The 13323-nt window shown below is 37.6% G+C and overlaps 1 protein-coding gene across 10 annotated transcripts in view; it reads right to left on the bottom strand.

The window, feature by feature from the left end:
- MPHOSPH9 (M-phase phosphoprotein 9) overlaps positions 1-13323 on the bottom strand; it is a 54581-nt gene that overhangs the window by 37992 nt on the left and 3266 nt on the right. For 8 of the 10 annotated variants that reach the window (XR_003004999.1, XM_024758522.1, XM_024758524.1 and 5 more), the window contains 5 exons: positions 11985-12138; positions 7116-7205; positions 5890-6413; positions 4831-4954; positions 814-904 (listed from right to left, as the gene is read on the bottom strand). Coding sequence is in view for 9 of the 10 variants with exons in the window: in XM_024758522.1 (XP_024614290.1) it covers positions 814-904; positions 4831-4954; positions 5890-6413; positions 7116-7205; positions 11985-12138 (983 nt within the window). In the remaining variant the exon portion in view is untranslated. Of the gene's footprint in view, positions 1-813; positions 905-4830; positions 4955-5889; positions 6414-7115; positions 7206-9706; positions 9803-11984; positions 12139-13323 lie in introns of all 10 variants that reach the window. The other 2 variants (XM_024758527.1, XM_024758526.1) reach the window with 2 other exon arrangements.

Genomic DNA, 13323 nt, shown 5'->3' with positions numbered 1-13323 from the left:
AGGGAGCTCCCCCGTAATGGGCGGGGGGGAGAACATTCCACATACAGGAAGCAGCCAAAGCAAAAGCCCTAAAATGAGAACTTATCTGGCATATTTGAGCAAACAGCCTCTCTACTGAAGCAGAGAAAGGGAGAGAGCAGCAGACAGTGAGGTCAAAGAGCAGAGCTAGATGTCTCCGGGCCTGCAGGCCTCTGTAAGGACAGACTCCCTCCCGACTGTTATTCTGAGGGAAGTGGAACCACCGCAGGGCTTGAGCAGAGGAGTCACAAGATCTGACCTGTCTTTAAAAAGGATCACATTGGCTACTGTGTTGAGAACAGATGGAAGCTGCAAGGGTGAAAGCAGGGAGGCTGGTTAGGAAGCTCGCGGGAAGCCAGGGGACAGGTGATGGGGCTCTGTTAGGGTGAGAGCAGGAAGGTGGTGACAGGTGATCGGATCATGGTAATTTTCACAAGGCAAAGCTAATTCATCCTGAATTGGATGTGGGGTTGTGGGAAAAAGGAGTCAGTATGTAAAGCCATTAAAGCTAAAATAAGCTCACCGTGGAGAGTAAAGAATGGCTTACAGACAGTTTGAATTTCTTAATTCATTTTGGAGTATCTGAAAAATGCTGAGATGATTTTTGCAGCTGTTTGAAATAACTGCAAAAGTCCTGCTTTCTATCTTTACAGAACTTGTAACACAAAGTAAGGCAAGTAAGGAAGTTACAGCTACCAGAGGCACAAGACAACACATAATACTTTTACAGAAACCACTCTAATATGCACACGTTATTATTTTGGAAAAAACTCTTTAGAAATATAAGTATCATACCTGTTCCTGAATCAGACATCCAACAATTTGGACTCTCATCTGGTTTGCTGAGGTAAAAGGCTCGAGAATGTGTAGCAGCAGTGAAATCAGACTACAATTCAAGAAAGAAAAGCATTAGTTGCCAGCTAAAAATCCTTAGGCACAGACTGCTGACACAAGGAATAAGAGCCAGGTGTCAAACCCAGGCGTAGAGAAACTTTCAGAGGTTCACAAAGAAAGCAAGCCTGGTTTTCCCCATGGTTACAAGAATCGCAAAATGATAGGAATTAACAATGAAGGATTTTCTATTCCTGTGTAATTTACAAAAGTTTATTTTGATTCTCTGTGGAGATGAAAGAGGAAACCGGAAGCAGACAATATGAGTGCAGAATGAAAATGCATTTATGGACTTCCCTGGTGGCGCAGTGGTTAAGAATCCGCCTGCCAATGCTGGGGACATGGGTTTGAGCCCTGGTACGGGAAGATTCCACATGCCGCGGAGCAACTAAGCCCGTTCGTCAAAACTACTTAGCCTGTGCGCTAGAGTTCGCGAGCCACAACTACTGAGCCTGCATGCCACAACTACCAAAGCCTGTGCACCTAGGGCCCATGCTCCGCAACAAGAGAAGCCACTGCAATGAGAAGCCCGTTCACAGCAATGAAGAGTAACCCCCGCTCACCACAACTAGAAAAAGCCCGTGCACAGCAAAGACCCAACACAACCAAAGATAAATTAATTTTTTTAAAAAAAGAAAATGTATTTATAATTTGCCATCGACTTCCAAAAGAAACTTCAAGTGCCTAGAATTAAAGTCATTTAGTATAAAAATTAGTGTAAAAGCCAAAACAATTCATTTTTATCATTAAGACAATAAATCAACTCTGAAAACTGCATATCAATAATTACTATGAACTTTAAATAGTAGACTACATCTTATATGCAAATAATTGGTTACCAGAAAAGGCTAAAAATGCTTATCCTCAATTCTAATAAAAATTCTAAGCTAAACTCTCCTCACAATATCTCTGGCATTGTCACAAGAAATCTGTGTTTCCCCAGAGAGATATGTGATTTTCATCAGAATTTTTCTTATGAGCTTCACCACCATCAAACTTTTAATTCCTGTTGAAAAGTATTTAGCTCTATTTGCTCACAACCACCTGTGAACCCACTGCAAAAGCAAAAGCACGCTAAGCTGATGACATTCTACATGCCAAGGAGGGGTTATCCCCTCAGCCTTCTAAGGCACCACTTTAGCCTCCTTTTCATCAAATGTCTCTCCTAAAACGCCTACCTGTTCAAATTTCTGTTGCGTCTCTGTACTTAACAGACTAAGAGAAGCTGACTGCAGAAGAATAAGTGAAAAATCCCAATTAAAATATTTTGACTTTTTCCTGGTTCTTTGGTGTAAACCTTCACGTGCTCAGTCGACACACGCCCCTTGGCTGGAGGGGGCCCACTTCACACGGCGGCCTGCTGCACTCTTCCGGGCCACAGGGCATCAGCTGAAGAAAACAGGCCTGGCTTTTGAAAAGCAACGAAAGTATGGTGCAAGGAAAGCCCTTCCCAAGAAGCTGGCCTCAGCCTAGCACAGGATCTTCATCAGTAACAGTCTAGCAGCATCTGAAAAACCACCATGGAGCCCACACCTGGGGAAATGGTAACAGCCAGTCTGTCCCAGACAAAGGACCAAGGAAACAAAGACCGACTTGAGCTTTGGAAAATCCTTGTGCTAAACAATATCCAATTTCAAGGCATGCTTCAAGATAGCTAGGACCCCAAATAAACTACCTTGTATAAAAAGAAAATTGGATCCCAAGAGAATTCTGATCATAAAGATTCCCTGGATTTAGACTGAAAATGGAAAAAAAAAAACAATGGGAGAAGAGAAAGGATGAACTAAAGAAGAAAGTTCCAACTTTTGTGAATCCACAGAATTTGATTCAGAATTATGCAAGTAAGAAGTGCATTTCAGGTGTGGTGTCTGATTCAATAACCACCACTACCTGAAAGCCATTTAAAACTTGGACACACCAAAGAAACTTGATTTCCCCTAATGATTTAATAACAAAAATATCTAATTCACCTTTTAAAAATAGGAAAAATAAAACTTGTCCAGAGATGATCAAAGAAAAGGAAAAATTCAAACGGAATCATGCCCTCATCACAGCTTTACCCCCTGCGCAACTGACATCCCCAGAGGCAGAACAGGCTACTAGGTAGACCTATCCCCCACAAGGGCATATTTCTCAGGCAGTGTCTCTGACCCTTCAGCTGCTTGTCAATTCTCCACTGAATCAAGGGAGAAAATTAGGCTAGATCATTGGTTCCAGGCTTTACAGCACATAAGAATCACCTGAGGAGCTTTTAAACCGCCTGATCATAGGTCACAACTGCACCAATGAGGACAGACTGCCTGGAGCTGGCGGCCAGTTGTAAGTAGATTTTTAAGGCTCCTCAGGTGACCCCAATGTGCAGCAAATTCTGGAAACCACAGGGCTACATAGAACAAATACCGATCCACAGTCACAAAAGACAGTGAATCCACCAAGTTACACACCACAAATCCAAAGTTCATCAGAAGTGAGAAAGTCTCCACAAACTGAGTTTCAGTTAAGGTAAAAACAGAAAAAATGAAGCTACTATATATGAAAACATTCTCCATTTCTGCCAACCTATTCCAATGAAAAAAACAACTTTCACCCCAGTCTCCAAATGCTTTTATGTCACCACACCAAATAAGGATATACCATGCTTGATGGCACACAGGTTCAAAAGAACAGAGCTACCAATACAGCACCAGCCCCCGAGGCTTGACGGTTCATGTAGCTTCTTCACCTTCATTTCCCTCCTCAACACAAATGTGAGTAAGTTAAAAAAATGATGATATCAAGAAGCCTAAGTATCATGGGCTGAAGAAAGAAAATTTACTGAAAGAGAAATATTGCCTTATGAAGGCTGGGGGACTGCCTTCTTACGACTTCTATTCTTTTTTTTTAATTATTTTATTTTTGGCTGCGTTGGGTCTTTGTTGCTGTGTGCGGGCTTTCTCTAGCTGCAGCGAGCAGAGGCTGCTCTTCATTGCAGTGCATGTGCTTCTCATTGCGGGGGCTTCTCTTGTTGCGGAGCACGGGCTCTAGGAGCACAGGCTTTGGTAGTTGTGGCGCACGGGCTCTAGGAGCACAGGCTTTGGTAGTTGTGGCACGTGGGCTTAATTGCTCCACGGCATGTGGGATCTTCCCGGACCAGGGCTCGAACCCGTGTCCCCTGCATTGGCAGGCGGATTCTTAACCACTGCGCCACCAGGAATGTCCCCACAACTTCTATTCTTTAATAGATCTTTTTCAAAGGAAGATGGAAAGACTATGTTTAGGATGATCAAGACATGGCCAGTTTCCAAAGGAATCAAGTTTGTAGAGAGACTTGACTTTGCAATTTCAATGTATTATACTAAAAAATGTTATTCTATGACAATTTAGGCCAAAAGGTCTCTAAAGATGTTTAAAACTTACTCAGTAGCTATAGCTCGTTAACAAAAGCCGCTGCTATATGAGCAAAAGGAATTTAAATGAATGTTTAGAATTTAAACATTCAATCTCTTACAATTTGGATTATAAATTCAGAGTTGTCCAAGCTTCAACTGTTTTTATAATTGCAACTTAAAGCGTTCACACATAGAGTACTACTTATTACAACTTAACAGCAGAACAAATTATTTGAGGGTTTTTTTAAAAAACAATGTATTACTCATAAACATTTGCATTACAAAGAGAATTAGGACCTTTACAAAATGTTTCCTTTTTTTTTAGTAGTACTTTATCCCTCACTGGTTTTGATTTCCAGTCTACTAAAGAACCACTAATTGGAGCATTGTTTCCCATCCTTTGAGACACCAAAAAAGATATGTCAATGGAACAAATTAACAATACAAAACAAAGGGTAAAAAATTTATGTTAATGAACATGTGGTAAAATCAACATAATTATCCTAATTGTCCATAGATGAAGCATGCCAGAGTCAAGTGACTTATCACCTACTTTCTCAATTGGGGATTTCTTGGTTTGCTCATTTCCTTGCATAGGTTTTGAACACCCCTCTTCTTTATGTGCTCTCTTTGGTTGGCTCTGCTTCAGCTTTTGAGCCCATGATGTTATAGATTTACTATTTAAAAAGAAAAAAACAAAACACCTCTCTTTAAATGCTGTCCTTCACAAATAAAACTAAACACTAGTAGATACTATGTCAGTGAAAAATGCTTTGAGTTGTTTTTCTAATAGCAGAGAGAGGATGGATTTTTATTGATTCACATAAATTTCTTCTTACAATATCTTACTATTAAAGGCAAAATGAAGAAAAAGACTGACTAGCAGTGATTAACAATACTTATAGTCTGTAGCCATGGAACAGAACAAAAACCACCATAGTGGTCTCTTCAAGTACTCAGTATATCTCCACAGTGAAAGCATACTTATTTAGATGGCCTTATAATTATACTTATGGGTACCCAAGATTGTGTTGCCACAGCAAAATACCTTACACTGGATGACATATTTCAGAGACATAAAACGGAACATAATTTTAAGGGATTATTTGCTTTACAAACGTTCAGCCAAAGTTTCTTTTACCAAAAGTTTCTCTTACCTGGGTCAATCAAAATGTCATTTAACTTACAAAATCTCTTCTTATAAACAAAAAACATAAAACTGAGTATGCTTGTATATAATTTTTTGTTTTAAATTATATGAACAAGTGCGACAAAATTCCACTGTTGATGCAGTCCTATACTCTAATTTTCAGCAAGTCGATAGTGACTAGAAAATACAAAAGGTATTTTTCTGGCAAGGCCTCTCACCTTAAGAGTTTTCGTAGTCTTATAACATTGTAAATGGGAAGACAGATGTCGTTAGCATGTAGTGTGCTTTGTTAATTTCAGTTTTTTCCACAGGCAGTAAATAAAACAATTTGATAAAACTGATAGACATTCAAACACATCTCATTCCTACTAAAAGCAGCTGTATTTACTAAACATGTTTATCTTATTATAAATGTAATAAACAAGTCAAATTCCCTTCAAGTGATGGAGAAATTCTACTTACTTATCTGTTTTTCCACTGTATGCTTCCGAAATCTTATTTTCACCCAGAAAACTGTGTTCAAATTCACCAGGAAAAATGGGAGTATCTTCCTTTAAAGATGCACAAAATTCTTCATTTGTATGTATATAAAAACTCTGGTTTTTCACACCATCTACAAGTGACTCCTTTTGCACCACCGGTGCTCCAAACTGTCCTTTAGAAACCTCTGCGTGCTCCATGAACTCTTGAGCGTCCTTAGATTTGTAGGTATTTAGTTCTGAGACACAAAAGGTACCATACCCACTGCTCACTGAGCTACTATCCACATTGCAGTCTGGTTGTGACATGGATGTTTCTCGCTGCATTTCAGGTTCTTTAGACTTGGGATAACTGATAACAGATTCATTTCTCTCACTGTTTTCAGAAAAAAAACCCATTTGACTTTCTGAAGATATTTGTCTGCTTAAAGAACTTCTATCACAGGAAGCCCAGGAAGCATTATTGGTCTGTAACTTGACTAAATTTTTTATCTCCTTCTGTATACGCTGAAAATAAAAAAGTTACAGATTTGGCCAAGGATGTATATTAACATCACATTTTTATAAATGTCTTAAAATATTGTGTTTAAAAATAAGAGATATTACCCTAAAGATGACACATGTGCATTATATTTAGTTTATAAACAAAACTGATATAAAGAACTAACTAATTGGGATCTTTGAGATGGCCCACACTCTGGCATTTCTCCCAGGGCCACTCTCACCTTTTAGAGACAGTCCGAGTCCTATATATGGAAGGCGTACCTCTAAATAAATAAATCTACTTCTTACCTATCACTTTGTCTCTCACTGCATTCTTCCTGGGATGAGACACAAAGAACCTGAGCTTCAGTAAGTGCTGACACCAGGAACTCGGGCCCCCACCCAGGTGGAGGATGGAATGATGATGCTGACCCTCTGGACTTCAATCAACTACAGCTTGGACTCTGTGGACCTTTGTCCCAATTCTATGCTGAGTTCTCCTCCGCTTCAGCCCCCTCACAATTATGCATGTACCCTTAGTTTAAAACTTCCCCAGTTTTGCAGTTTGGGGAGACACTGCTTTGGGAAAAGATCCCTGGTGTTCTCCTCATGTGCTGCAAGTAATGAATCCTTCCTTCTCCCAAAAAAAAGGGGAAAAAAAAATTAACTAATTGGTTCTTCTGCAAATCTTACAATATAAAACAAGAATCAATATAAAGAACTTACTTGAATTTGGTTGTGGAACTGTTCCTGCTGGGCAACTATCTGCTCTTGGCATTGTTTTTCCACCAAATTAAATAGTTGTAACCACCTGGTCTAGTAAATTATAAAATATTTTAGTTAGACATAAATTTTTAACCTAATATTTCACAGAAATATTCCTCCAGTGGGAAAGAGCCTTTTTTAAAAATGTGTTTTTAATGTAAAAGTCATAAGCTAAATTAATTATAAAACTATATGTAATGCAAAAGTACACAGACATAGGCTTGGGCACCCGTTTCTTATGTTACCTGTGGTCTGGGTAAATTTGAGGGTCTGAGTAAATCTTCTTTTTCAAATGGCATCTTAATTTGATGTCATCTGCTACCATTTCTGATTAATCAAGAACTGCTGCTAGTTGTACTTTACATTTGTCTTAAGTCCCTCTTCCTTTCCTCATAACACCTAATGGTTTTCTTAAACATTAACCTGGACTCAGTAAAAGAATCCCACATCTTAAAACCACAAATAGTTTACTATTAGGAGAATTTGATCCCTAATTTAGTTGTTCTTCAAGTTAAGAAACCTCTTTTAGAGTCAGATATTAAAGTGCTTTACAGCACTGCAGCTGAAAAAGAATGAAAAAATGACTCTGAAAACCTAGGGAAGTGACCTATAATTCCCTTCACGGCCACTTTTAGGTCCTGATCCATCCTGACCCCCAAGAGTAGTTAAGTGCTCTTATAACTAGACTAGGCCAAAACACGGGAGGAGAGGGGGCACGGACTTCTCCAGAGGCTGAATTCAATCTAAAGGCTGGTCTACTTTCAGTAACAGACCGTATGTAATAACATACAATGTCAACAAGTAGCTACCACAACTGGCTTCCCTGTTTAAAACCTTTCGGTGCCTCTCCACTCCGGTCATTCCCTACAGGGCCCTGCGTGATCCGGCTGATCTACACCTCCCAGCTTCATCTCAAATCTCTCTGTCCCTTTCTCGACACACACCAGCCTCGCTGGCCCCCTTCTGTTCCCTGGACACGCCAAAACTGTCTTCCGCCTCAAAAGTCTCGCACTTGCTGTACCCTCTACCTGGAAAGCCCTCTCCGCAGTTCTCAACATGGCTGGCTTCTTTCCCCGCTGCGATTTCAGCTCAATTATCATCTTCTCTCGAAGAGTTTCCCAGACCACCCTCACAGTCGCTCTCTCTCTTGGCACCCTGTTTAGTTCCTTCGGAGCGTTTACCACAGTCGGAAAGTCTCTCACTTGTTCTCCTGGTTAACCTGTCTGTCTCCCACCCCTGCGCCCACCCCATCTCCAGCACCTAGGACACAAGGCCAAGAGTGGACACTCAGATACACAGTCTAAACGAGTGTATAACAATGGATACTGCTAGCTGCGCTTTTCTTGGTATTATAGACTACACAATCCAGAGACCCTTGAGGTTCATGGTGAAAGCCACTTATATAACAGAATTAAGTTGAAACCTGTATAACGGTATTAAGGTAAAGTGGAGAAAACCTCAAGACTGGAAAAGGAAGCCTTAAAATGAAATATGATGGTACTGATAGGAAGCGTGAAATCTAAATCAATTGACTTCAGGACAAGGTGGACTAGATCAAATCAAGTCCCTTACCTTCTCAACTTATAAAGTATCTTATATTAATCAAAACATAAAAGAAATCATCAGGCAACAGTTTTCTTATTCAGTTATACCTCTATACCTTTAGGAGTTATTTTTATCCTAATGAAGTTATTATTCACATAAAACTAAATTATGATAGAATAACAATTTACTTAACAAAAAATGGCTTCATAGTATGTGAGACACTTGAGATTAATCACATCCTTATCGTCATTTTCTTATTTAGGATACAAATAAATAGAGTTCATTCAGGCCATAAATTAGTGGAGACTGTTTTTCCGAGTCAGACTTTATTGTTAGTGTTTTAATTTTAAGTAAGCTAATTTAAGAATATTACTAATACTGTGAATAACATTATCCACTTAATTATTAAGAAGGGCTATTATTCATTTCCAACTAAACCTATGTATACCACCCGCATCTTACATACTGCTGGAGGGCATGGGTGCCAAGTTTTCCCCTGAGTACAGGTGCCTGGCCCTATTAGCCTGAACGGGGGCTGCTGCCGTCCGCTGCTCTAGTCTGGCCTGGGAAACATCCTATGGGCTTTTCCCAGGCCAGACTCCCACCTCTCCACCAACAACCTGGGTGGTCCTGAACAAGTAAATTTAACTTCTTTATGCCTCAGTTTCCTAATTTATAAAAGGGGAACAGCAACACCTCATAGGTGGCTGAGAGGACTAAATTTTAAATTTAAATGTGATGCACGCAAAGCAGTGATCTCAATGGGGGAAGTATATTTTGAAAATCTGTGAGGTCATGGTTGTCACAAGGATAGCGGGAGCACCACGAGCATTTAGTGGGCAGGATCCAGGGATACAAATCACAGGATAGTCCCTGACAATAAAGAACTGTCCTGTGTCCATTTTATATTATAAAAATGATACATATTTTGCATAGTTTTCAAATCACCAAATTGTCCAGGAATGCAACTACCAAGATGTTTCAGAACTTGCTCAGAAATGAGTCACCATTTCAAAAAATCATGTCACCAGTTGCAGTGCTGGATCATCAGTGCAAGGCAGATGTATCAGTCTGTGTTGATAGCTGCTGCGTTCAAGGTGAGCCTACATAGAAGTAAACACCAGACTGCTGCTACATTATGTTTTCTAATGTGGATATGTCTGAGTATTTATACATTTACATATTATCTTATTATAAGTAACTATTATTCCTCTTTTATAGCACAGGACGTTACATTGATTTTTTTTTTAAAAGCAGATACAGGCAGGTTATATTATCTGTGAATTTCATTTCAGGACAATATAAGTTGATGTTATTTTGAAACTGTTATAAAAAGAGGGCTTTGGGTCCAATAAGGTTGAGTGCCACTGACAGAAAGTATTTAGTATACTGCCCGGCAAATACTCAATAATTATCACATAACTATTACTATTATATACATAATCAGTAGTGCTAAATTGTTAAAATGCTAAAATAATTTAGTTAATGATGTGCTTTTAAATTTTTCTTACAATCACAGAAATATTAGCAAGTACTTAAGAACATATTAAAGTATTTCTATGGAAATGCCTTAAAAGATTCTTTCCTGATCTAATAAAAATACATAACCTTCCCAAGTTTAAGCAGTGATAAACTTAAGAATCCCAGAAGAGATGTTTTATAAAGGAATTCTAAAGAATCAGGTCATCCCCAGATCTCTTCCAGAGCTCTGTGGAGGTTTAGTTCTTTACTGTAATAATGTAGATTAGTTTCTTATAAGTGGTAGAAATCAGACAAATGTTACTATTCCAAAAGAAAGGTGTAAACATGAAATTCAGGGAAATAAAACTTGCGCAATCATTACCTTCCCATTCTTTCTAAATCATTACCCTAAAGCATCAGAGACTTCTATTTTCATAGGCTATGAAAACACACGAAACAAATTCAGGAAATTTTACTGAAATGGCCAAAAAAGTATTTCATATTCTGTCAAAGTAAGAAATAGCTTAAGAAGCTCTTCAGCGAATAATCAATTATATGCCTACATTATAAAAATTAAGCAGTCAACTAATACTCAACAGAAAAAAAATAATCTGTTAGATCACAGGAGAACAAAGGGCAGAAAGAAAGAAACTGGTTCAAATGTTAAAAGGTGTAAGTACCTGGTTGGTATTCTGGCTTGTAATCATCTGTGTCTTAAATTCACAAATATATTCTGATTCTGATTTAAGATGTTGATTTCAAAGACTAAAAGTAACAATTTCTACTTAAAAATGAATTTGCCAGAAGTCAAGCCACATTGAGGCAATGCCTCATTTTTTTTTTTAAAGCATATCAATTCAGGTATTATAAGCTAATGAGTAAGTATACTAGGGGAAGCATTTCATAAAACATTCCATTATTATTTACATCATTTTACAATGGCATTTTATAGGTCGTTTGCACTAGCACATACTGGTTGTTATATGGGAAAAAAAGGTATCAAAACTTAAAACTCAGTTTTCTTTTAAGTTTGCCATAATAGTCATTTTTATAACTCCAATGACTATGGATAATGAATATAAGTAATTACACTTAGGGGTGGCTGCTGCTGAATTCTTAAACCAGATAATCTTTCATTCCATTTATTCTACATAGTTTTAAAACTATGATTAACATTTACAACAAAATCTACTGCTCTCTAAAGAATTTAATAATAATGTTTTACACATTTCTACAAAGTGTTACCAACTCTAGCCTTGGAAAAGTCTATCTTGGGCATTATTCCATGAAACAAAACTTATTTATAAGTATTCTTTTAACTGTTAAATTTTTATGTCACAATTTAACCTATGGACAAAAGAAAGAACCACTTGACCTGAACAATCAATATAAGTCAATGTAGCACAGCTAAATGTGATAAGGTATTAAACGGAAGCCTTACTTTATAATTAGAAATATTTCAAAGTGGATTTAGGCTTTACAAAATGATGACAACTCTATAAGTTACTTAAAAGATCAGAATTAGTAACAATATCAATAATTTTGGAATTCTCATTTTTATGAACAAAGACAATATTTTAGTTCACATTTAAAGTATAAATTAGAATGTCTAATCACTAATATATTGTTAAAACATACCTTTGATCATTTTTCACATTTGTTCTATATTGTTCCCTAATTAATATCCTTGACCACTTTATTCTAGCAATAACTTAAGTATCATGCTCTTTAGGATATAAATTTCTAATAATTTAGAGTTTAGTAGAGGCATATCTATAAACAGAATTATTTCGTTAATTCCAGAAATGAAACAAAACTAGATACCTCACAGTCTTTCCAAAGTTCCGAATCAGTCTTTCCACTGTTGTGTAGCTCTTGCATTAAAGAAGTTAGGACTTCAACTGTACCTTGAATTACAGATGGTCTGGTCTTCCCTGAGAAAGAGGATACCCCATTTGTACTAAGGTGGGGACTACTTCTGTTGAAACATAAATAATTCAAATGGTTTTCTTCATTCTACCAAAGTGTTGAATAATTCAGCAGTTCAAGATTTAGCAGAGCAGTACAAAACTACTGATATTTAATCCTTCTTAATGGCACCTCATTTGCTGAAAATCTGATCACAAGTTTGTCCACGAAGGGAAAACAGCAGTGAAAAGACAGGCAGCACTTAATTGTATTTTTAAGAACACAACAGAAAAACCTTCTTCAGAAGTGAGAGAACACTCCAGAGTACAGCAGAAAATAAAAGTTTCTGCTAAACAGTAAGAAAAATTCTAAGCTACTCCGATCTAAATTATTCCAGAGGATTATTTCACCTCACTTTAAGAACAGACCTTTATTGTTATGGAGATTCTTTCTCCATTGCCCAGAATTACAGTCAAGTCTTGTTAACTGGATCCCCCTAATTTGGTGTGATAAGGTGATGCTTATCTTTGCACTGTCTTTGAATAAAAGTAGTGCCGACCAAATTAGCAGCAAATATTCAGGACTTATTTAGCCTATCCAGTGTGTAAAATACCACTGATTCTTTCCAGGAGGACTGCTTTTCCGAATCTGAGATGAGTTTATTTCAGATTTGTTTTATAAACCCACAAGGCATAATTAGGGACATTAAAATTTATTTAAATTCTAACCGTTGAAAGGTCACTGTATTTATCGATGCTCTGCTTTGTTTCACAAACAATTTGCAAAAAAGAGGACCTAATGAAAATAACAGTAAAATAATAAAGAGGATCAGAGAAAATACTAATAAAAAACTCAAGGGAAAGAACATAATATGTTGTCCATTAAGTGTTAGATATACAATTATAATTGTGTAATAATCAAGTTTAAATTTGGCCAATTTAACTGCCAGTCACAATGAAAAGGGAGACGCTTCAGTTACATAATTTTCATTAGAAAGGCACATTCAAGTTCCTCCAAGTAAATCAGACACTATGTTCTAAAAGGGGTTTCTTCTAGAAGTGGGTTTCAAAGGGGCTGTCAAATGATACAGGAAACAAAAAGCGTGGCCAACATTCAGGAAGTGGGTATAGATTACAACGGCCAACATTTCTGGACCTTATCCCATGCTTTTTTTTTCCCTTTCCTCCCTATTTTAATTTATGCTTTCTCCTCTTCTTTTATGTATTCTTGTAAGCTGCCTTAAATTCCTTCTGAG

Source organism: Neophocaena asiaeorientalis, unplaced genomic scaffold (genome assembly GCF_003031525.2).
Source record: "Neophocaena asiaeorientalis asiaeorientalis breed wild unplaced genomic scaffold, Neophocaena_asiaeorientalis_V1.1 scaffold77, whole genome shotgun sequence".
In the NCBI taxonomy this organism is placed as follows: Eukaryota; Metazoa; Chordata; class Mammalia; order Artiodactyla; family Phocoenidae; genus Neophocaena; species Neophocaena asiaeorientalis.
This window is presented reverse-complemented; position numbering and strand designations above follow the sequence as displayed.